Source organism: Psittacula echo, assembly GCF_963264785.1.
Source record: "Psittacula echo genome assembly, chromosome: 4".
Lineage (NCBI taxonomy): Eukaryota > Metazoa > Chordata > Aves > Psittaciformes > Psittacidae > Psittacula > Psittacula echo.
The window spans coordinates 86,575,257-86,599,433 of NC_137738.1; the positions used below are offsets into that span (position 1 = coordinate 86,575,257).

The 24,177-nt window shown below is 36.4% G+C and overlaps 1 protein-coding gene across 1 annotated transcript in view; it reads right to left on the reverse strand.

The window, feature by feature from the left end:
* Positions 1-24,177, reverse strand: part of MYOM2 (myomesin 2) — a gene marked incomplete at both ends in the record, with an annotated part of 69,864 nt that overhangs the window by 2,479 nt on the left and 43,208 nt on the right. Inside the window, 14 exons of the mRNA XM_080615924.1 lie at positions 795-850; positions 1,712-1,734; positions 1,860-1,896; positions 2,229-2,392; positions 4,983-5,088; positions 5,758-5,796; positions 8,749-8,836; positions 10,208-10,321; positions 14,323-14,390; positions 15,746-15,805; positions 15,918-16,062; positions 21,417-21,553; positions 22,021-22,065; positions 24,044-24,150. Of these exons, the coding sequence (XP_080472050.1) occupies positions 795-850; positions 1,712-1,734; positions 1,860-1,896; positions 2,229-2,392; positions 4,983-5,088; positions 5,758-5,796; positions 8,749-8,836; positions 10,208-10,321; positions 14,323-14,390; positions 15,746-15,805; positions 15,918-16,062; positions 21,417-21,553; positions 22,021-22,065; positions 24,044-24,150 (1,189 nt within the window). The remainder of the gene's footprint in view (positions 1-794; positions 851-1,711; positions 1,735-1,859; positions 1,897-2,228; positions 2,393-4,982; positions 5,089-5,757; positions 5,797-8,748; positions 8,837-10,207; positions 10,322-14,322; positions 14,391-15,745; positions 15,806-15,917; positions 16,063-21,416; positions 21,554-22,020; positions 22,066-24,043; positions 24,151-24,177) is intronic.

Genomic DNA, 24,177 nt, shown 5'->3' on the forward strand with positions numbered 1-24,177 from the left:
GCTTTCTTGCTGTGAGGTGCTTCTGTCTACAGAATAAGAAGGTCCCTCATGTAAACCAGTATTAGAGACAAAGGAAGGAATGAACCAAAAGGAATATCATCTTTGTATGGTCCAGAGTTGAACACCTTTCAGCATCCAGTATCAGGTCCACATGTTCCCTGTCATCCTAAAATGACTGCTCCTGACTTTTCAGAAAATGGCCAAGTACACGAGAACTGGAAGAACTGTATGCAACCTCTTACTCAGGTGCTAAGATTTTCCATACAGAGCAATGCAGCAGTAGCCTCTAAAGATTCACTTCATACAAGAGACATAAACAGCCTGATCAACATGCTTTTGATAGCCAGCAGATGGTAAGAGTCACATTGGCTCAGGAGTTGAGCTGCTGTAGTCTGTTGGAATGAAAGTCCACCTAGCTCTTTTAGAGGTCAAAAGCAACTGCTTAAGACAGTACACAAAAATACAAAGGGTAAATAGCATGATTCCTATTCCCAGTATACCTTCCTGCTTTCCACAGATTCATGACTTTCAAACTTGTAAGACTGAATCCCCCTGAGGCCGACCTTGCTTGCCTAAGATCTGAATTGGGCTGTGCTCTCACTGCACAGACAGCTTATAGTACCTTTGCTTACTTAGAATTTGCATGTGTCTTAATTAGATGATTACTATTACATGGTTTAAATTATCTTCCTTTGCTTTCAGCTTCTATGAAATCATCTTCATTCCCTCCCCTTTTGCCATAAAAGCAAACTTCTCACCAGTCAGCATGATTCTTTGACAAAAACTCTCCTTACCTTCCCGTCCATTATAGTAACGACATCAGGCAAGCCACCAATGACTTTACCACGATCTAGGAGTTAAAGAAAAATATATGGGCCATGTAAGGTTTAGAACTCAAAATTATTCATTTCTTACTGATTTTATAACTTGGCATCATATTAGTCACAGCTTTTGTTGAAACTTATCTTTTAAAAAGCTAGTTCCTGGTTAATTAAATGTATAAACCCACAACTTTTGTGATATTTTGTGTTATTTCTTCTTACTGCATTTTATGGTCGCCTCTTTTTTTTTTTTTTTTCTTTTTTTAGCTGAGGTTGTGCTATAGCATTCTAAACTAATATACATAGCAACCTTGAAGCTACTGCTGAGCTTGACAGTTTCTGCTTTGGGCACAGAGCAAAGGTAGGAGGATGTTTTTAGCATCTTGAAGATATCTAAGAGTGAAGGAAGATTTGTTCTGCCATTCTCTTTGTGGACAGAAGTATCTTGTCATTACTGGGGGAACTGATATCAAATTACCAGAATTCCTAAAGCCCCTAACAGTAATAAAGTTCCTACTATGTGTCTCTCAGCAAGCACTGCCCAACGGGCATTAGCAGCTATTTTTTTGCTTCATAGGTAGATTCAAATATTCAATATCAGCAGAAGCTTTCAGAGTCAACACCTCCTTATAGCTTATAGCTCACAAACATCTGCAGATATAAGAAGATACAGTGAATGTTTTCAAAATGCTTAAAACTTTAGTGGGTTGCCATTGGAATAAAAACTAAATAAATCCACAAATTAGTATTATTGCAGTATTATATGCCAACAGATGATTTCTGCGGCCACAGAACTCTGAAAGCTATGGCAGCATATGATGATGGATGCCTTAAAGAGAACACTTGTCTAGATTGTAGAACACTTTTGATAAAATGTAAAATAAACTTACTTTTCTCAGCAAAAGCAGCTGCCCTAAAATTGTTGAGGAAGAGGAAAAGAAATAATTATTGTTATTAATAAAATTATTCATGAATTCTTTTTCTATAAGTAAAGACACTGTTGCTACAGCATTAAAATGCAACAGATGTAGCACTTACTTGAGTCGCTGGAATTCTGCAAATGCATCATCAAAAGCTGTAACAAAACAATTGAGAGAGTTTTGTCCATTAACATAACTTGCACTTGGGGCTCAGTATAAACATTTAAACAGATATCCATGTTAAAGGTCTTTTAAAATCCATACAGGGTTACACACTAGCAAAATGGAAAACCAAGCTCCTGAAGCCCCATGCCATTTGTGGTGGACACAGATAAAACCCTAAAACTATCATAACAGTTATGCAACTAAACTACAACTGGTTCTGACCAAAGGCTTTCTGGTTTAACCATCATTCCTCATGTTCTTGCCAGTAAATTCTGTTTAATTCACAAAAAGTCACCATAGAAGTATGGTCTTCTAAATATACCTTGCCCAGACAGATCAAGTGTGCGTTTGTAGGATTCCTTGCTGCCAAAGATCTCAATGGTATAGTTCCCCTTATCCTTTTCAGTGGGTTCACGTATCTGCAGCCAGGCAACACGCTCTCCACCTCCAATCTTCATCTTTTCACTAGAAGAAATCTTAGATTCCCTAGAAAAAAAAATAGAAATGTTTATGAACATTCTTCTAATATATATATTCTCCATAAGAGATCATCTGTAAATTACAAAGAATAGCATCCCATTCCTAATCTACAGATAAACAGCAACTAACAGGAGCAATTTCCCAGAAGATTCATTTCTTTCATGTAGGGGTATAAAACATTTTGGAAGACTAGCTTGAGCTTAAATGCCAAAGATTAATTTGTTCACCTTCTTCTCATTACCCTCCACATATACAATCAGCTTTGTTTATATCTTATTGCACATACATGTGAGTATGGGAAAATGGTGCATAAATTTAGAGTTCTGTACATTTCATGCACATTAACATGGAATACATCAGAGTAGCAAACTAGAAGCAAATAATCTTTTCTGATGAGAAAAAAAAATCTTTACCTTTCATTAACTTCAAAACTTAAGAAAACAAAATATTTGCATAGAATGTATTGCTTTTGCATCAAGTCAAAATACAACTTTAGTGGTTTTTTTAGAAACAAGAAGCAAATTTTCTAACTGAATTAATAAATAGGTCTTTAAAAAAACCAGTGACATTATATTGATTTATCATCCCTTTCTCAGCTAAGAATATAAGAAATGCCCTACTGATTCAGATCAGGGGTTCTTCTGCTCCATAATCTGTCATGTAGAGTGGAAATAGAAGAAGCCATTTAATGATAGCATGCAAAGCAGGACACTTTTAATGCTTTGAAGAAAAGTTCTCTTCCACTCACTAACTAAAGAAATATTTCTTTTATCCTTCCTCCCCAAGCATCTTAACTGGAATTTTTAATAGATGAAGTCAGCATTAGCTTCCCTTTGATCACTTTTTTTATTTGTCCAGACAGGACTGGTTTGGCTTCACAGCAAAAGTTACTTTGACGGGGAGAGGAATTTTCACTATTTACCCTTCTGCAAGACGACTGTATTGAGTTTAGCATACCAAATTAGATACCTGGAGAGAAACTACTACCTTAGAAAATACTAAACATAATATTCACCAATGTGCCTTAAGAGGATGATGCATGCTGGCTTTAGGACTTGTATTACGTTCCCTGCTATGCAGTGTGTTAGAGAATTCAAAACAAGCTAGAAATCTGCATGTTGTGTTACATGATGTGCAGATAATGGTAAAAAAACATGGATTGTCTAGCCTTTCATTTAAAAATAAATTAAATAAAACATTGCATAGAACCCCTTTTAAAAGAGCAAGGAAGTTTGGAGAGGCTGGGGGTACTTGTTTGGTTGGTTTGTTTTAGTCTTTGTTTTAGCTTTAATAACTCTGGCTTATAATCATTGTATTCAAGGAAGGACTGAAATTTTATTGGTTCACAATTTATGTTGAATGATCTTAAAGATCACCTCAAGGGAGGTGCCTGTATGTAAATATAAATATGCATACTGATATTTCCAGATAAGCCGTGTAACATTCTCTGGTTTTATATTTCCATGAACTGGATGGTGGCATGATCTAAGTCGCTTTTAAAACTCAAGCAGATATGGTAAAAGGAAGATTTACTGAAAAAAGAAGCAGAACGTACTGAATACAAAGCCGGAGTTATGAGTACAGCTGCACATCCTTTCAGAAGTGTTCTCAAGTTCCCTGAACCTGATGATCACTGACACTTTTCTTGTGTTCCTGCCTTCATAGAAATTAAGCACTGGACAGCATTGCAAAACTAGAACAACATGCTGACAAAACAGCCTCTTCCTTGTCCAAGTCAGACCAGTTCACCGTGTGTCATCTTTGTATGTCATCCAGGAATGTGAAAGTTGAAAATACTTGAAGAGATTTTAAATCCTTCCAAACCTTAGATGCAGTTTCAAACAAATGAGGGCCTGACATGGCTAAGCATTTGAACACATAGTTAACTGTAAATACACAGATGAGTAGAGTGCTTCTAAAGTCAAAGATTAATTTAACATGACAGTGGACAAATATCGTGAACTTCAAAGTTCATTACTGGTTGTATTCTCAGCTCAGAGGGCTAGTCTCAAAGTATTTTGTGCCCCACTGAATATTCTTTTGAAAAGAAACAGAATTAAGATATTTTTAATATATCTTAATTAAGATATTTTGTGTTACTTAAGACTGTATCAGTTTGGGAAAAAAAGTCCTTTCTTAATATCGGCTTTTAGTAAACTTTGAGAGCAGGTCTTTGGTATTCATCATCTAGTACTGGAGGAGAATTTAATTCATTTAAAGAAAAGGGCAGCATAGAAAACTATGCTCAAATAGATTGCTATCTTTGAACCAAACAGATAATATAGTGGATGACAAACAATTTCATGTTGAATAAGAGGCTGGAATACTGTAAATTCTTTTTTTTCTGGCTATTACAGTCCTCCTGATAGGTGTCTATTGGCTGTCTGTTAATATTTGTCTGTGAATATTGGCTGTCTATTAATATTTCTTTTTCTGAGTGTACTGTCTATGTGGAAAGACAATGGACAGAAAAAAATCAGTAACGTGGTCTACTTAATAAATGGCACACAACAGTAAATAATATAAATAAAAACAGTAAAATTGCATAAAGACTCTTTTTTTTCTCATATAAAATTGAAAAAATATTATCATGTACCTGTGAGACCAGTTGATTTTCATTTCTTCATTGTAGTACTTCAAGAAACACTGTAGCGTTATTCCTTCTTCAGTGCAAAGGATCTTCAGTGGAGAGGCTGACTTACCTATGTGAAATAGGATATATACAGATCAAACAGGATAGTGGAATGAACAGGAGAAAGTCAAATGGACTACTTGTACTGTCAGGTCAAAAAATTAAAATAAAAATCTGGGCCATGATTCTCAACTACCTCAAAGAGACAATTGTTCATGCCTCTCAAAGGAGATATCCTGGTTTATATCATGTGAAAGTTCAGTATAAGTTTATGGTTTTATTGTCACTTACAAGCATTATGACTAGCAAGATCTGTTGGGAAATAAGCTAGTCATGTAATTGCCATGAAACTGTAGTGTCATGATTCTAACTGCACAAAAATTTTCTTCTTGTGCAACCCTTGTTCTTTCAGTGGAATGCCACCCAGCTTCTCACTGGGAGCAGGATCAGCATCTCATTCTCTCTGTATCAAGGTTCACTTACTTATGGGAAGAAAATTACTGCTACAGCATTGTCACAGTATCTAAATCAAACAATCCAGGTAGAATAATATGTTCCCTTTTAATAGTTTCAATTAGCAAGGTCAACTGCTAATTCAGAAACTTAATAACATGTACGTAATAATATAAGCATCATGACTCTCAGAGATTTCCCACTTATAATAAAAATCGTCTGCCTCAGGCTCAGGTGACTTTAACATAAAAAACCTACAAGGAAATCCAAGACAGCATTTACTTACCACTGACTTCACTCAATGCCAGAATTATATCATCATACACTGAAGAGAAAAAAAAAAAAAAAAGAAAATGCACCATCAAAATTCAATCAGAACATAGCTTTGTTATGTAAAATTTAATTAAAGAAACACGGGAAATTTGCACGTCCTTAGGTAAAGAAAACCATTAAAATTGCAACAGGTGTATGGGACAAATTAGAGACTGAGTACAACATGAATTCTGTGCTGCATCACTCAGTATCTGCACTGTGTGTGGAGTGAGCTGACTGCTGTCAAATCTTTCTCTTTCTCTTTGCATCCCTCAGGCCAGAAACAATAAAAGGTCATTAAAACTGGATAGCTCCCATTCAAAGGACAGTAGAGGGGAAAGAAAAATAATGACATTCTAGGTGAAAATAGTTTTCACCTGCTCCCCGTAAGACAGCATTTGACAAATGTAAACCCCTTTAACAACAAATGAAAAAATATCATATTAAGCTTTTGCAATATTACACAGCTGATGGGCTTGCAAGAGGGGAGAACCCTGGAGACAGGGGCAGAAAAGCAAGGGAACTCTTTCATAGCAGAAGAATCTTATTCAACGTCACTGCGTAAAATGGAAAGAGAGAAAAAGAAAGAAGTGCCATAATCTGAAGAACACATATTCAAGGCTGAAGAATTTTTATAAATAGGGGCAACAGTGAAATGCATGAAGTTCAGAAAATGTTACTTGTATATTTGGTCTGTATTGCTCCCTATCGGCACATTATTTATCTTTCCTAAAATAAACAGTGATTCAATTCTGTAATCCTCTGAAAACTCCAGTATGCTTCTACTGGCATATTATCATGAGGACATGAATTGCATACTATATATACATTACATTATAGATGTCTGGGAAAGTGGGGTTATATTACTTATGCTGTCTAAATTGTAGTTTTTTCAGAAAGAATAATGGGCAGAATTTATACAGAGGAAAAACACCTGAAAGACTACCAAGTGATGATACAGCCTTCTGAGGTAAAGACTGACTTCTTAAGCTGTAAAACCACAGGTTAAGAACTCAGTCTGATATTCATCTTTTCCTCTTATTTCAGATATTTCCCCAACCTCCTAAAAAAAAATGTGAAGATCTTTGGTAAACTGAGTTAATATTAGAACACTCCTTTCTCCCTCTATTAGGACTCAGCAAAAAAATATTAATTATTTAGGCCAAATGTCTACATGCAGGTGGGATGTAATAAGGTTCACTTTGGACTAGTTAGTGGGACCTAAGCAAAGAAGCAAAGTTGAATTAAAATCATTTATGTTGGCTACAGATCAGTCTTTGTTATAGACTCAGAAGTAAACTAACTTTTGTTTTAAGTGAACAAATTTAGCTCGACAAAGAAATACAGTAGATCACTGTAATATCTGATAACATATTAAACGTTATTTAAATTACTATCATTGGTATATTTTGGACTAGATTATCTTACCTTTGTTTGCATTTGTCTTCATTTGAATGTCAATACATACTAAGCTTGAACTAACCAGCTCCATAAAATATGCAGCCTTCCAAGGCTCTGTTCATGTTGAACTTTTCTGCTTATCTTTTACATATCAAGGTTAATTCCATCATTTAGGAGGCCCACTGTTTGATATAACACCACAGTTCTCGTGGTTTTGCTGGCTGACATTTTCAAAGCCTTCTGGGCCTACAGAATTAGGCACTGAATTCTCTAAATAGGCATTTCTAAATATGGCAAGACTGTACATTTCCGGCACAGCAGTCTTGCCATAGTTGAAGTATAGACTCTGGAAGCTGGAAGGACCCCTGACCATAAGATGGAGAACTGACATGCTTTTTGTTTATTCCAGTGGTCAGGATATCCCTTACTTGAAAATCGATAGATTGAAGGAATGATATCTGTATATATCAAAGGACAGGAAGGGAGGAGGTGGTTAATGAGGATGTCTTGGATAGTGTGGGACTTGAGCATGGCATAAATGATATGGAATAAAGGATGGAGATGGTAGTTGTTTTGGCTGAGACAGAGTTAGTTTTCTTCATAGCAGCTTGCGTGGTGCTGTGGTTTGGATTTGTGTCTAAGGCAGTATGGACGACACAGCGATGTTTTTGTTATTGGTGAGCAGTGCTTACACAGAATCAAGGCCTTTTCTGCTCTCACCCACCCCACCTTGCACAAGGTGCGCAAGGATCTGGGAGGGGACACAGCCAGGACAGCTGACCCCAAGAGATATCGCAGACCATGTGGCATCAAGATCAGCAATAAAAGCTGGGGGAAGGAGGAAGAAGGGGGGATGTTCGGACTGACAACGTTTCGGCTTCTCAACTCTTATGTATGATGGAGCCCTGCTTTCCTGGAAATAGCTGAACACCTGCCTGACAATTGAAAATGGTGAATGAATTTCTTGGTTTGCTTTGCTTGTGTGTGGTTTTTGCTTTATCCATTAAAATGTCTTTATCTCAACCCACGAGTCTTCCTCTTCCAGTCCTCTCCCACATCCCAAGAAGAAGGTACAGGGGAGAAGGGTAAGATGGGGGGGAGGAGGAGGGTGAGAAAGCGGCTATGTAAGGCTGAGCTGCTGTGGAGGTGACTCGCAAAACAGCTTTAGGATTTTAAAATCAAAATAATTCTCAGTCCCCACTGACAGTCTCATATCAACCTATTGAGCACTTTGGTGCTTTAGGGGTTCTTGTAGACATTAAAGCTTAAAAAATTTGAAAGAAAGAGAGCTCTCTACAAAAGATCTCACGTCAAAGGGGGCATCTGTTTTATTAGAAACTTACTTCATTTCTTGCTTGTTAGAGTGCTAGAAATTAATCATTACAGTGTCCAGCGTCTCCTTTCCTAAACTGGTGATATGCAGTTCAGGCCTCTATAGCATATGAAGAGAACTGAAACTCAAAGCATCTCAAAAATAATTTGCTAACTTGCTTTTTGCAAGAATAGACTTTTGACACCTCTTTGAAACGTGATCATTATTTCAATATAGTAAATTGAATGTTACCTTTTCCTGATAATTCAAGAGTAGATACATCGTGACCTCTATCATCTGATAGTGTTGCCTTATAAACTCCTTCGTCTTTGCGAGATAGCTACAAGGAAAATACAAGATGTTTACTGACAAACTTGATAATAGTACAACATTTGCTCAACCCCTGCATGGTTTCCTAAACTAAAAAACATACATTGTACTGCATTCTGGCTAAATAATCTTATCAGAGATTAGACAGAAACTATGAATGGCTTGTACATGCTTCTTTATGAACCTGTATTTAGCTTTTAAGCCTAAAACATATTCTGATTTCAGTTCAATTGCCTTAAGAAACTGTGTTTTTTCTCTTGTTCCAGAAAGACAAACAGGATTGATCCTGGTCCATAGAAACTACAAGTAGTATAGTAAGATGTAACAGAGGGCAACTTTAACCAACACAAACTTTAGAAATGCAATTTTTCTTTAACCAAAACTATTACTTTTTTCAATCAATCTACGTAAAGCATAACAGATTTATACCCTGTAGTTGTCCAAATATTATCTCAGTAGCTTTCATTCAAGCAGCAACTGTAGTAACATTACATCTATGTTAAGTAAATAAAGAATTCATTACCCTTGGAAAGCTCACATTCTAAAATTAACATCATGATACTGTGTTAAAGGCAGTAGGAGTTTTTGGTTTAGGTGGGTTTATCTTAATTTATTTTAAAACCTGAAGGAAAATACATGACATTACATATTACATATAGTTTGGATCTTGTCTAATTGAGTTTTAGACTTACACAAATCTATAAGCAAGTAAATCATAGTAGAAACATCATGCAATTGAATGACAAATAACAAGAGCAATTCAAGACAAGAGGAAAACTTCTTCCCCCCAGAAGATCTGCTCAGGAAAAATGAAACCACTGGAAAGTCAGTGTCCATTTTCAGGTGAAATGAAAGAAACAAATAAGAATAATAAGAAACCAAGAAATAAAATAAATGTATCAATTAAATGGAATGCACATTAAGCAGAAAATTTCAGTCCAGGGAGGTGCTGGACTTTGAAGGCAGCAATTAATGCAAGTTAAGGCTTCAGACACCTAACAAGTCAGGTTATCCTGTTTGCATAAAGATAAATCTTAAATATGCATATACCTTAATCCTATTCATTTGGGGCAATAAAACTGAAACACTGTCAGAACTAAGGTGCTTTAGCAAACTGAAACATTAAAGAGCAATAAGAAGGAATGAGATAGAGTTCACCTAACGACACTGAAGCAACTTAAGCGTGAACTGTCTGAGCTGATAACAAAAATAGATACTCTTTCACTAGCATTAGTTACTTACCAGATAATTGAAGGATAGCAAATATGCTTTTTCTTAAAATAGTTCACAGAAATCATGATAGCTGGTTTAGTGCTCTGCCTGGCAAATCTATAGCATGTCAAGCAGAAACTATCAATTTTAACAGTAGGTGATACTGTACCCCGGGAATACTGAGGTGACATTCTTCCTTCTGCAGATCAGGCACCTCATCAACATCAATCCCAGAACCATCCTTATACCACTTGAAAACAGTCTCCTTCTTTGTGTTTGCAACCTGTACAACAGAAAAGGCACATAAACCTGACTATGCACTAAAGAAGGGTATCACTCTGTATGTAGTCACACAGGTACTTTCAACGTAAACCAGTGGGGGTTTTTTAACACGTCAAGTAAATCTAAATAAAAAACCAAATCTAAATAAAAACCCAATTTCAACAGAGCCCTACTAAGCAAATCATAGTTCTACAGTATTTAGTTGCAGGACAGAACTGGTCAGAAGTATACAGCTTACAGCTCCACAGCCCTGTTAAATCCTTAAAGGCAATCATAGAATCATAGAATGGTTAGGGTTGGAAAGGACCTTAAGACCATCTAGTTCCAACACCCCTGCCATGAGCACGGATACCTCACACTAGACCATGTCACTCAAGGTTCTGTCCAGCCTGGCCTTGGACACTGCCAGGGATGCAGCGTTTACCACTTCTTTGGGCAACCTATTCCAGTGCCTCAGCACCCTCACAGTAAAAAACCTCTTCTTTATATCTAAGCTGAACTTCCCCTGTTTAAGTTTAAACACATTACCCCTTGTCCTACCAATCCTGTCAATCTCTCTTCTCTTAGAGGTTTTTGCACTCTGGTTGTAGTTTGTCTAGAAATATCTGTAAGAAGTGTCTCTGAAATTAGAGTTCCTAAACTCTCTCCTTTACCTTTTTCTTTTTGAATGTGTCTCTAGAGGGATGTGTACAGAATTTACCCCTATCTTTGAGAGTCTTCAGACAATTTGCAGATTTATCCCAGCTATCTAAGCAATGTCTTTCAGGGCTAAACTGCAGAAAGCATCTGGAATTACTATTCTGAAAGCATTTCAGACTTCAAAATTGCAAGCTGCACCAGAGATCCTCTTTTTCTACTACATTCTATCTTATGGGAAGTACACTTGAGGAATCCTACAAATTGCAGTCTCTCCCAACACAAAGGGGCTTAACAATGCACTGAAAATGCAGAGAAGTTGCTTGAAAGCCAGGATTTTGCTATAGTAGCAGCAGCTCATCTAGGCAATGCATAGACTACAGCTATACATCAAGTACTGCTCTAATTTTGAAAAACACATTTTGTATTGATGTCGCTTAAAATAGAGCTGGATGAATGACCTCAAACTGTGAATTCAAAGAAATTAAAAGCCCAGTACTTTCTAGAAACCTTGGCAATATATATATTATTTTTCTCCCTTTCTGAAACACCATGGTTTATTTGACATCACTATCTCCATGCCCTTCAAAAATCACAAAAATGTGATGGCATTTCTGTCTGTAGCCTGAATTCTCAGTGAGCATGGCTTTGGTAGAAGGACAAAGCTGGCAGTACATTTCTCAGTCCCCAGGCAGTTGCTTTAAAAAGCTTCCTTAAAAAAGAAGTGAACAAATGTATAGAGGGCAGCCCAGAAGTTAATACAGATCTTAAATAGTTTCCAAGTGGCCTGCTTGGAGGAAAAAGCATGCACCAATTTCTAACCCTTTTGCATTAGAGAAGTCATTCCATAGGTGAACGGCTCTATGAAAGCTCTCTATAGAGGTGACTAGACAAATCGGAGGGCCACCTATTCTCTTTCCTGGACATCTCTATAAAACCTGCTTAAATTAACTACATATATTAATTGCATATATTGCTGCTTAATAACCAGTGTGGTTGCTATGGATCTCTGACAGAGTATTTGGAATCACAACCTGGCCCAAAGCAATGCCTTGGTCGAGAAAAAGTGAGCAGCATTTTACATTTACCATTAACTAAAAGTGACTATTCCTGTGGTTACATGACAGCGGTGGCAATTTTATTTGAACAAAGCCTGAAGGAACAGGCCTTTAATGCTTTTCAACATTTTTTTCATCAAAGACTGTTAGCACTCAATCTGACAATAAACAGAGTTTCAGACACATGCAGTTTGCTGTGCCAAAGTTATTTCATGTTGACATTTGCTGTGAAAAGTTCTTTTTTTCAGTGTTTAGACACACATCAAAAATCTTGCTTTTAGCAGACACAGTACAAATAAGGGTCAGAGTTATGCAAGAGCAGGTAGCTTCTGAACGTTATGCAATTTAGAAATACTTAAGAAAAAATTATAATAGATGCTGCCATATGAAGAAAGATAAACACACAATAAAAAGCAACCACCATCAGATTATCATTCAGATGGACAAACACGTTCTACTAGCATGCAGGGGCTACAATACCGAGAACAAGGCCATCAATTCCAGCTGATTCAGAATCAAATACTAAGTCAATCAAAAGTCCATCAGGTCCAATCATATAGAAAATAAGCAGTACGTGAATGATGCATATTACTTTTGATACACTCTTTATTCATCATTATTTTTACGGACCTTGATCATACAGTCAGACCTCTGCCCTACACAAGCTTCCAGTTGCCTGGTTTCCTGACTCTCCTGTTTCATGCCATGGTCATTGAGAAACTCAAGGAAAAAAGCCTTCTTTTGTAGGTACTTCCTTCACATTATCCCAGGCTCTTTCAAGAGGTAAAAACACCTCCTGTGCACAGGAACACTAAAGAGAGTGTAGAAGAGACCAGGCCGGGTGTTATGATATGGCCTGGGGAGGCAGATGTTTTAATTACCATAGAAATAGCCCAGGGCAGCCACACTTCTAACTTGAATGCCAGGTGTCCGAAGTTCATTGGACAAATGCAGGGTTTATTTTTCAAACTCTTCCTATGTGCAAAAATCAGCCATAAACAGGCATAACTGTACCATGTGAACCTAATAGCCAGTCACATACTAACAGTAACAAACATTATAAGGGCAATGGCATAGTTAAAATGATGAATGTGCAAACAGCCCACATCCTAAATTTCATTTACATAAAATGTTCTGACCTTATGAACGAAAAGTACACTGGTGAAATGTATATAATCAGACACTCAGCTTTTCACAGTTTCAGTTGAATAAACAGGCTTGACAGCCAATGAAAAGGATAATTTCAGATTAATTTGTAGAGAATTAACACTAGTATAACTGATTTAGCAACATTTAATTCCCCATGTGAATGAAAGGATAAGCAAGGTTCATGCCTGAAGCAAATCACGTCGAAATTATAAAGTACTCCAGCTATACAGCCTCATACCAGCAAAGGTACCATGTTAACTAATGAGTGTTGAGCCCTAAAATGGGGGCAGGCAGAATGGCAGATTCACCACCCAGGTCAGTTCTGCAGGGAATAAGCTGAGGTTAAAGGTCTCCTAATTAGTGAGCAGGAAAAAAAAGAAGGAAAAAAATCCCACAAATGTGCATGCAAATTGCTCATAATGAATGACTCAAGTTAGTCTAATTAAAAGCCAAAAACTTATTCAAAAGAAGTGGAGAAAATTAACACAAAAGAGTCCATATTAAACGAAAAGGCAACAAAGAGGAGTCTGATGCATATTGAATTCAATTAACTCAGTTATTCAGGCCTCTAATTAGTCACTCTAGAAAAGCAAAAAAAATGACAATATATCAGTTTATAATGGCATATAAAGATGTTAATAGCAGAAGTTACTCTGAATTCCATGCACATTTGTTAAGATTCAAAAGTCATTAGTCAAATGTAATAAATATCATGTTTTATAACTTTAGCTCTAGAAGCCTTTTTTGCATGTTTGGTTACAGCTGATTAAATAAAAGATGTTTTGGGAGAGAAACCTCTAAATAAGAAAACAGTGAGGAAAGAGTTTGAATCCTAGTTTTGTGTGGCAATTTTTTGATGAACAAAGAAAGACCATTAGAGGATAATTTTTTTTTATTATTATTATTCTTTTTATAGCCCACAATTGTTACAAATGCTTAGATCACCTAACACATTTATTAATGTCCTGGAGTTTTTTTGCTGTTTTAATGAATACTAGTGCTGAAAAGTAGTAATTGAAGTGATTTTAAATATTTCTAAATAACAAAAAGTTTTACTATGAAACTTTTAATTTTAGATATCAAAAACTTTCCTCACATTTTCTTACCTCAATTTTTAATCAACACATTCTAAAAAAAAAAATTAAGCATGTTTCCTCACCTTACAAGCAAGTAAAACTTCACATTCCTCTGAAACTTTCCAGTACAAAAACTCTGAGAAGTGAGGACCTAAGAAACAAAATTGTCTTGAACATGGGGTAGAATAAAGAGTACCAGAAAGATGCAGTGAAAGAAAGAAAAAGGATGACAGTTGTAACATCCTGACACCAGAAGGATGATATGTAAAAAAGTGAGACAAATGAGTTTTCTAAATATATTTATGCCCAATTGAAACTAAGCATAGGAAAGAAACGGGGTAGCTCCAAATAAGCTTACAAAAAATGTCTTTAATGCAAAAGGAACTGAAGAATAAACAAATGTATCCAAACACCTAATAAAATGTTAAAAGCAAAAATTCCATGCCAGACATTATTTTACCAAATCCTCTAAAGCTAAAAAATGTATTAAACATTATGAACAGGACAAGAAATATTCCTTTTACACACTGAGGCTCCAATCCTGTGAATATATATATACTCAAGTAAATTAACTGCCATTCACAGCCTTCTAAAAGTTATTGTGGTTACTCATGTCAGTAAATTTATGTTTTAGTGTCTGCAGGATCAGGACCCATAATTGTAATATCCAGATCTAGGAGGTAGCAAAGTCCCAGACTTTCCCTCAAATCATTGGGAACTGAAAGATCCTGTGAGTTTATGCAGTAAGTGGTTTTGTTTTTTTTTTTTAAATCTACTACCTCCACCACAACCACCCCCCCAAAAAAAAAAAAAAATAGAATTGCATTGCTTATATAGAGAATCTTAAGTTATTTATAATAAATGTTTTTAATTATTATTGCTACTTTCATCCTAAAAGCTATCTGCTTGCCAAGCGATAATTACAAACTAGAGCTCAAACTCAATTTTTTACAGATGTCACAGTGATAGAATTCTGATTTAGATATCCAACAGTACTTTCATCTGCAAACAGTACAATAACAAGTATATAGCAAACTCTGTAACTGTGTAGTAGCTATCCAACAAATATACATTTAATTCCTGGAATTTTGCTTTGACAAAACCAACAGGAACAGTTTTTTAATATTCCTTGTCTGAAATTATGCTGTCTACCCTTCCATCAATTATATTGAAGCAACAACTTGTATGCTTAAAACTAAATATGTTGAAATGTTCTGTTGGATCAGACCCTACAGTAGGCACACTTATCATAAATAGTGAGTAAAAATAACCTCTTGTAAGTACTCCCACTTCATTTCTTTACTTTGTGGAAGTTCTGTCACAACTTGAATGCATCATATGACAATGTTAGAAAAGAAGATACAACAAGGGTTGAATGTTTCCTCACATTGTGCAGTATATTCATCTTCTAATGAAATCATTGGAAGCTGGAAGTATTTAGTATTCACCAGGAATGCATCATTAGCTGCAAATTGTGCCTAAAGTCACCCATCTACTCTGCCTTACCTTGCTTCCTGAGAAATTCCTTTTGCTGGAGCTGAGATTCAGCCAATACTGCCTTGAATGCTAAATTTGAGAAGAGGTGAATGAAAACTGAGTTAGCCACAAAATTACTCAAAGAATAATTGAAGTTCATTTCTTCATCAGAGTTAAAGTTTCAATGTTTCAGTGAACATACCATCTCCGATGAGAACTAATGAAGACTGGTTCTTGGCCTTTCCATCTTGAATCTGCACTGTGTAGGTACCTTCATTGTCAATTGTAAATTGGTCCATCACCATTTCTATAATGCCATTTGAACGGTCACAATTTATTTTATGCCTCTGAAATAAAAAAGTAATAACTTTAGTATAATGCAAATTACTTATTATTCCTTATTGAATTAATCATGTTTCACACCCCTGCCTCCACACTCAACCCTTTTCATGTCCTTTTAAATTGTAAACTATTGAAACAGGGCTGTGCTTATATATCTATTGTACAACAAGGTCCTACTGGTGACAGAAACCTCTGTGTGCAGCTGCATTTGGAATACTCAAGTCATCATAATACCACTGGTTTGGATTTTAAAATAATAGTTTATGGCACAATGCATGTTTGAAGAAAAGCTTTCACATCCAGGCTTTAGCTGCATTACAGCTTCCAGTTCAAGAAGGGGTTTTGCTAGGCTGGAGCACTATTCCTAGCAGAGTCCAGAAATAGTTGGAAGAATTATGTTCATAAATACAAAGGCAGACATCCAAATAAATCCATCACAACAATTTCAAAACGTCATCACTACTAAATATCTCTGACACATATTTGGCAGCTCAATATGGGATTTTTTTTCTCACTAAAAAAGTAAATTTAGGAAGGGTATAATGATTTGCTCATCTAATGCTGGCTATCCTTTTCAAAGAACACTAAAGTGCAAGACCATGAGGACAGTAACTTGTGCAAAACCAACAAAGCTTCTGGGAATGAAAAGAATCAACCAAGTCTAGCAAGGAATTAGAATTCTATCAAAACATATAGTTACCTATTAAAGTGCTTGCAGAATACCCAAAGTATCAAATATTGACTTGAATTCAATGTTAAATATGCTGTTCATTGTTTGTGTCTTTTTTGTGTTTGCTTTCTATTAAATATTCCAGAAAGATAAAATATTGGCAGGCATACTCAAGGAAACAGAAAATTGCAAGCAAATATTGGACAGTACTTGCAAAACACGTGTTTTGAATATACAGGTATTAGTTTAGATACGATCACCTTTTACTAATAACTTCTTTCATTTGGCAAGTAGCAAGCATGAAGGCTGTGTCCTACTAACAGTCATGTTTGAATATTAACTAAAAAAATTCCTAAAGCAAAGTAAAACTAATCCACAGAAGTACCTTGATGAATACTTTTAGGTAAGCATTGTAGCCAAAGATATTACACACTAACTGTTCCATTCATGATGGGACCATCTAGAAGTAGTTCTACACAGTAAATTATAGAACCCGTTACTGTTAAAAGGCAACATATATATTCTGCCTTATAAACAGAATGCTTTGGTTAACATTTTTATTGTACTCCAAACCTAGAAAAAGCCATTTGAAGCCACAGGTAAAAAAAGTTTAGGAAAGGAGGGGGAAAAAAGGAAGAAAAGAAAAAAAAGCTAGTAAAAAACCCACTTATTAAACTTTCTGGGACCACATCCCTAAGTGAGAGAACCTTTAAGTACTGATTCAAAATTAGTAGGAATGAGCCCACAGATGTATCTGCTTCAGGTATGAGGGACACCTCCTGGCCAGTCTCAAGAACAGATTTACTCTGGACAACTAGCTCTCGTGAGACCTCACTTGGAGTATTGTGTGCAGTTCTGGTGTCCCCAACATAAAAAGGACATGGAACTGTTGGAACAAGTCCAGAGGAGGGCCACGAGGATGATCAGGGGACTGGAGCACCTCCCCTATGAAGACAGGCTGAGAAAGTTGGGGATGTTCAGCCTGGAGAAGAGAAGGCTGCATGGAGACCTCAGAGCAGCCTTCCAGTATCGGAAGGGGGCCTACAAGGATGCTGGAGAGGGACTCTTCACTAGAGACTGTAGTGACAGGACAAGCGGTAACAGGTTCAAACTTAAACAGGCGAATTTTAGAATGGATATAAGGAGGAAGTTCTTTACTGTAAGGGTGGTGAGGCACTGGAATGGGTTGCCTAGGGAAGCTGTGAATGCTCCATCCTTGGCAGTGTTCAAGGCCAGGTTGGGTAGAGCCTTGGGTGACATGGTTTAGTGTGAGGTGTCCCTGCCCGTGGTAGTGGGGTTGGAACTAGATGATCTTAAGGTCCTTTGCAACCCTAACTATTCTATGATTCTATGATTCTAAGAATAGTGTAGACATAGTCATGATGTTCAGCATTCATTGCTGGTACTTTCAAATATACGAATAGTACTAGTTTAAATCTTATTGGGGTAACTGAAGACTGAAGAAAGATGAAAGATAATGGAATTAACAAAACAGTAGCCAACAGACTGATCAGGATTATAATGTTTTAAATAAATTATTTAGAGGGAAGGGACTGAGGTATAACATTTATATAAAATAGCAGGGGAAAATACTCATATAATTTGGGTATGCACTTTGCCATATATAGTTCAAAGAAAGATAATGTCAAAGAATAAGAAAAGATTAAATTAATCAGGAAATCAGCAGCAAAATTACTTATGTAAGAGTTCATTTGTAAGAGTTGAGGAGATAGGCAAGGTAGGTTAAAAAGAGAAGTTATAGACTTCACAAAACTATCAAAAAGTGTAAATTCAAATTCTCACTTACAGAATCTTGTCCACAGAGGTCAAGGACAACAATCGCATTCATTTCATAAGTTTTCAGGGAGAATGTTAAATTGAGATTTGTCAGAAGCAGAAAAGGAAGAGCAATATGTATGTTTTAATCTGATCCTTTATCACGCTTCTAGAACTTTTTTTCATTTCTTGCTTTTGGGTAAAGGGAAAAAATAGTAAAAGATTAAAATGACAACTGATTAAATGGGGGCTAGTTTATTCCTTTCTTAGATTATTTTGAAATCTTACAGAAACCATTCCTTGTTAGGGCCTACAAGGAGAAGTTTTTCACTTCAGCCAATGTCAAGAACCAGGCTACAATTCACTGGCATATAATGGTCTATTGAACATGTTCAGTGACTGTAGCCCAGTCTCCAGGCAGGCTTTAGAGTGTAATTAGGCTTCTAACTATTGCCATTATGCAGCAAGATGAAGTTCAATGATTTTATGAGTACCATAAATACTCAGGTTTTATGTGACTTTCCACAAAAATATCATCAGTCTCCAAAAGTAAATGTCACCTGTGGGTTACTAATTAAAGAGGTGAAATAATGCAGCTCCTTTTCAAGACTCTCTCTGATGTCAATGCTTCCAAAACATATGCGAACTAAAAATAGGTCATTCTGTTCCACTAATATTATTAAAACAGAATATCGTCATTTCAATAAATCATAGTCACTAATATTCAGATTTTCAATGTTATAGTGTATTAATTCTTAAAGTAAGAAAAAGAAAAAAATATTTTACTCAGAAACACTTCTTTTTCCACATGTCAATATATAATTATAGTAAATGCTCTTTGCTTTATTAAGGTATAAAAATGCTGGTAAGCTTCTCTGGCCAAAACCAGGCTTTGCATCCTCAGGAATAAACTGAACCTGTCAAACAGCTGCACTGGAGATGGATTCCTCACAGGAAAAGATATTTCCAGCGCTTTATGCCCTGGGATCATACTCCAGCTCTGCAAACGTATGACCTTGCTTTCCTCTCAGCCCAATCTGATCATTTCTTTGTTTCTTTTTCTATGAAAGGTCTTCCTAGAGCTATAAAAATGCAGGAAGGTGGTGGCCTGTCCTTTCAACTCCATTGTAGCCATTTAAAGCTCATTTAACGTCCAGGCCAAAATTAAAAAAAAAAAAAAAAAAAAGAAAGTAACACCATCTAAAATCTTTAAATTTATGGGCAGTCTTGTATTTCCAAGTGCCTCCCACTTTCTATGCAAAACTAGTAGCATTAGCCTCAGAGAGAGGGTCTCTGGGAGTAGCATGTGTTGCCAGTTTGGAGTTCAAAACTTGAAGCAGCTCTTTTGGTTTGAGATGTTTTCATAAAATATCTGTGCACTATTTTTATGATTAAAATGTTTAATACTAGTCTGTGTCTCATTTCTTCTCTATGGCTGTTGGTCATCTACCTATCCAAAATGAATACAGAATTCTGAACATTAAACTTTGCTCTCTTTTTTTGTTTTTTTTGTATGAATAGTCTCACTCTGCAACAGGAAATTAATACTGTAAAAAAGATTCAAGTTAAAGAATGGCATTCCTCATGTGTTATCAGACCTTACACAGCTATAGGATCCAGGTAACTACAGGCCTGTCAGTCTGACCTTGGTGCCAGGAAAGGCTATGGAGCAGATCATCTTGAGTGCCATCATGTGGCACAACCATGTGTACAGGAGAACCAGGTGATCAGGCCCAGTCAGCATGGCTTTATGAAAGTCAAGTCCTGTTTGACTAACCTCATCTCCTTCTATGACAAGGTAGCCCACTTAGTGGATGAGGGAAAGGCTGTGGATGATGTCTACCTAGACTTTAGTAAAGCCTTTGATATTGTTTCCCACAGCATTCTCCTGGAGAAACTGGCCGCTCATGGCTTTACGGCTGTTCTCTTTGCTGGTTAAAAACTGTGTGGATGGCTGAGCCCAGAGAGTGATGGCAAATGGAATTAAATCCAGTTGGCAGCTGGTCACAACTGGTGTTCCTTAGGGCTCTGAATTAGGGCTGGTTCTGTTTAATATCTTTATCGGTGATCTGTGGATGAGCGTATTGAGTGCACCCTCAGTGAATTTGTGGACAACACCAAGTTGGGTGGGAGTGTTGATCTGCTTGAGGGTGGGAAGGCTCTGCAGAGGGATCTGGACAGGTTGGATCAATGGGCCGAAGCCAAATATATGTGACCCAGGTGCAGGGTCCAGTTGCTGAACTCGGGTCACAACCCCATGCAATGCTACAGGCTTGGGGAAGAGTGGCTGGAAAGCTGCCCAGTGGAAAAGGACCTACAGATGTTGGTCAACAGCCAGCTGAATCTGAGCCGGCTTGTGCTCAGGTGGCCAGGAAAGCCAATAGCATCCTGGCCTGTATCAGAAAGTGTGGCCAGCAGGGCTGCAAGAGTGATTGTCCACCTGTATTTGGCACTGGTGAGGCCACATCTCAAATCCTATGTTCAGGTCAGGGCCCCTCCCTACAAGAAAGACATTGAGGTGCTGCAGTGTGTCCAAAGAAGGGCAATGAAGCTGGTGAAGGGTCTAGAGCACAAGTCTTATGAGAAGCAGCAGAAGGAACTGTGGTTGCTTAACCTACAGAAAAGGAGGCTCACCGGGGACCTTATCACTCTCTACAGCTACCTGAAATGAGTGGTGGACTTGGCAGTGCTAGTTTGACAGTTGAACTCAATATTTATAGAATCATAGAATCATAGAACAGTTTGGGTTGGAAGGGACCTTCAAAGGTTATATATACCAATACCTCTGCAAACCTTTAAGGTCTTTCCCTACCTAAATGATTCTATGGCTCAATGATGAAAACATAATAATTATTAATGCAGAAAGGTTTATTAAACAAAATCACACATATATAGTACTGAATATATACTCACATCACTGTTTTCAATTTCTCTATCATTAACAACAAATCTGAAGGTAGAATCTGGTGATAAGCTTTCAGCCTGAATCCAGAAACGAACTTGTCCTTTCTCAAGAACCTCATAAGCTAATTCTGATTTCAGAGGTATTGCTGCAGAAAGAAAAGCAATAAAAAGTCAATAATGCATGAATTCTTGTGAGAAAAAGGACTACTGTAGTAAAATATTAGGATTTGACTATTATTTATAGAATGCTGGCTATAGAATAAATTTTATGCAGGGAAAATACATCTAAAGCCATCTTTGGCTGATTTTTAAATTGATTTCTCAAAGAAAGAAAAGAATTTGCAGCTTATAGTTTGCACATTTTTTAAGGAATTGGCTAGCAGCAACTTATAGTCTCTTGTCAGAGTTAAACTTCAAAAGACTTTTAGGCAAAGATTATTTTATTCAGTGCAAGCAAATATACTTCTAAATGAATGGAAAGATAAGGAAGCAAGTTGTTCCATGAAAAATGAAGCTGCCATTGTTTAAGGAAAAATCTTTTTGGAACTCCAGCCATTAGTATGCTATTATAATTCTTCTAGAAGTATCAAACAGATTGAGATCTTCAACTTACTTGGATTCTTTATCTCATTGCTTAATGCCATCAAACGTTCAAACTCTGGAATTAAGAAAAATACTCATGTTTTAATTTATTCTGAAAAATACAGTCAGAAAAAAATATTAAAGAAGGTACATATCAGCATCAGCGTATAATCTCCTTAAGTCTTGTGTGTTAAATGCCCGTCTTCAGAAAATGATGACTAAAAAGAAAAAATAATAATATTTGAGAAACTTAAAATTCTGATACATATATTTTAGACAATTTCATTCATCTTCATGCACACCTTCTTATGAAAAATAATCTAAACAAGGGATGAAATCTATTTTAAGCTTTCTGTTGGATTTAAACAAAAGACGGGAGGCAATAGCTTCTGAATGCATGAGGTTTCTTTATCTACTTACTTTCTTTCTGACACTGTACCTGAAAAGCTTGTTTTACTGTGGCAGGAAACAAGATTGAGTGCAAGTTAGTCTGAAAAAGGTACAGAAAGTTCTATTTAAGCCACTGAATCCAAATGAAATCTGCATGAGAGTCTAGAAATCACTTCATTAGAATTTCATACTAAGCTTATTTATCATATTCATTAATAATAAAGATTTGTAAGATGAACATTACTTCCAATTGCAAATTTACAGATTATGAAAAAACTAGAGGAAATTAGCAGGGATTTATGATATGGTCAAGAATTTAGCAAAATTACAAGAGAATTTATAGCATTTGAGGAAGTAAATGGGGAATGAAGGAATGGGTTTTGGTGCTAAGATGAAAATATGACACTTGTGCAAGGATCCAGTACAAATAAAAGTGTAATTCTGAATGACAGATATGACAAGGAAAGACATGGGCTAAGTGTCGGATGGGAAGCACCTTCAGTGCTCTTCTACAAAAAGAAACTTCCACTGACAGTGGCAAGACTTACAGACAGGTTTCAGAGTGATGCTTCAAAACTAAACCAAAGGGAAGTTCTCATGATCAAATGTATACCTGTCTTTTCCTACAGTACTCAATGGAAAATAAAAAATATTATACTTTAGCTTCCCTAGAAGAAGCAGATATTGGTAATAAACAAGAGTCCATATCAGTGGTCCATGTCCTGGAGAAACATTTTTTCTGGCTGCACATGGGTTTACTCTCAACACCTATTATGGGTGGGAGGTTTGACATGGTTCATACAGTGATAAAGCCCTGTCTGCCATCAAGGCTCACACACAGTCTCACCTTGTCTCCTTAGAAAGTAGGTAAGTAGAGGAATTTTCATGCTTAAGGAACTGGGCATAGCAATTATAGCCTGTGGACTGGGAAAGCACCAAAGTAATCTTTGTGCTATTTGAAATCAGAAAAGTCCCCTGCTTTGCCTTTCACCTCAGCACCTCTCAATGGTAAACCAAAGTCAGCCTAAAGCAAAATTCATTGCAATTCAAATGAAACAAAAAAGCTACAATGAAATAAACCCAAACTAATTTAAATTTAAACCAAAGGATCATTCAATCCAATGTATTCAGATGTTAAAGCAACAACCTTTTTCTCACATTCTTCTCACTAATTCTCTGCATCTAAGTTTTATGAAACTATACCTAGATCCTCAAGGTCTGTCTCTATATTGGGCTCCATGATAAACAGAAATCTGATGGTTACTTTAAAGTTAACAGAGAACCAATTATTATAAAATGTAAAAAGCTATAAAGTCAAAGCACAGCAAAAGCAACAAACTAGAAAAAGAGATTCACAAAGCAATTAAAAAAACGAACCATTTCAGCCACATAATTGAAAGTGTAATAGACATTTACAAACAGCATTATATCCCAGAATAAAGAAAACAATTCTAATTGGACATATTATTTTATTTTTTTTTAAGAGAATATTGCCTTAAGTTATGCCCACTTCCATTATTGTGATAATCAGAAAAATAAGTACTCACACAAAGCTTGTGCATAGGAAAGAACGTGAGAGTTGTGGCATTTTTTTTTTTCTTGGACAACTTTAAAGGCAGTTGAGGTGATAAAATGAAGAAAGCTTTAGCTGATAAAAACCTTACCTTCATCATCCATAACAAAGCTGGATGAAACTCCATCTGTGTCACTAACTGAGATAGAATAAGTTCCCAAGTCTGATTTATCAGGATTTTTGAAGTACAGCTTTGAACTAAAGTCACCAATAAAGAATATAATT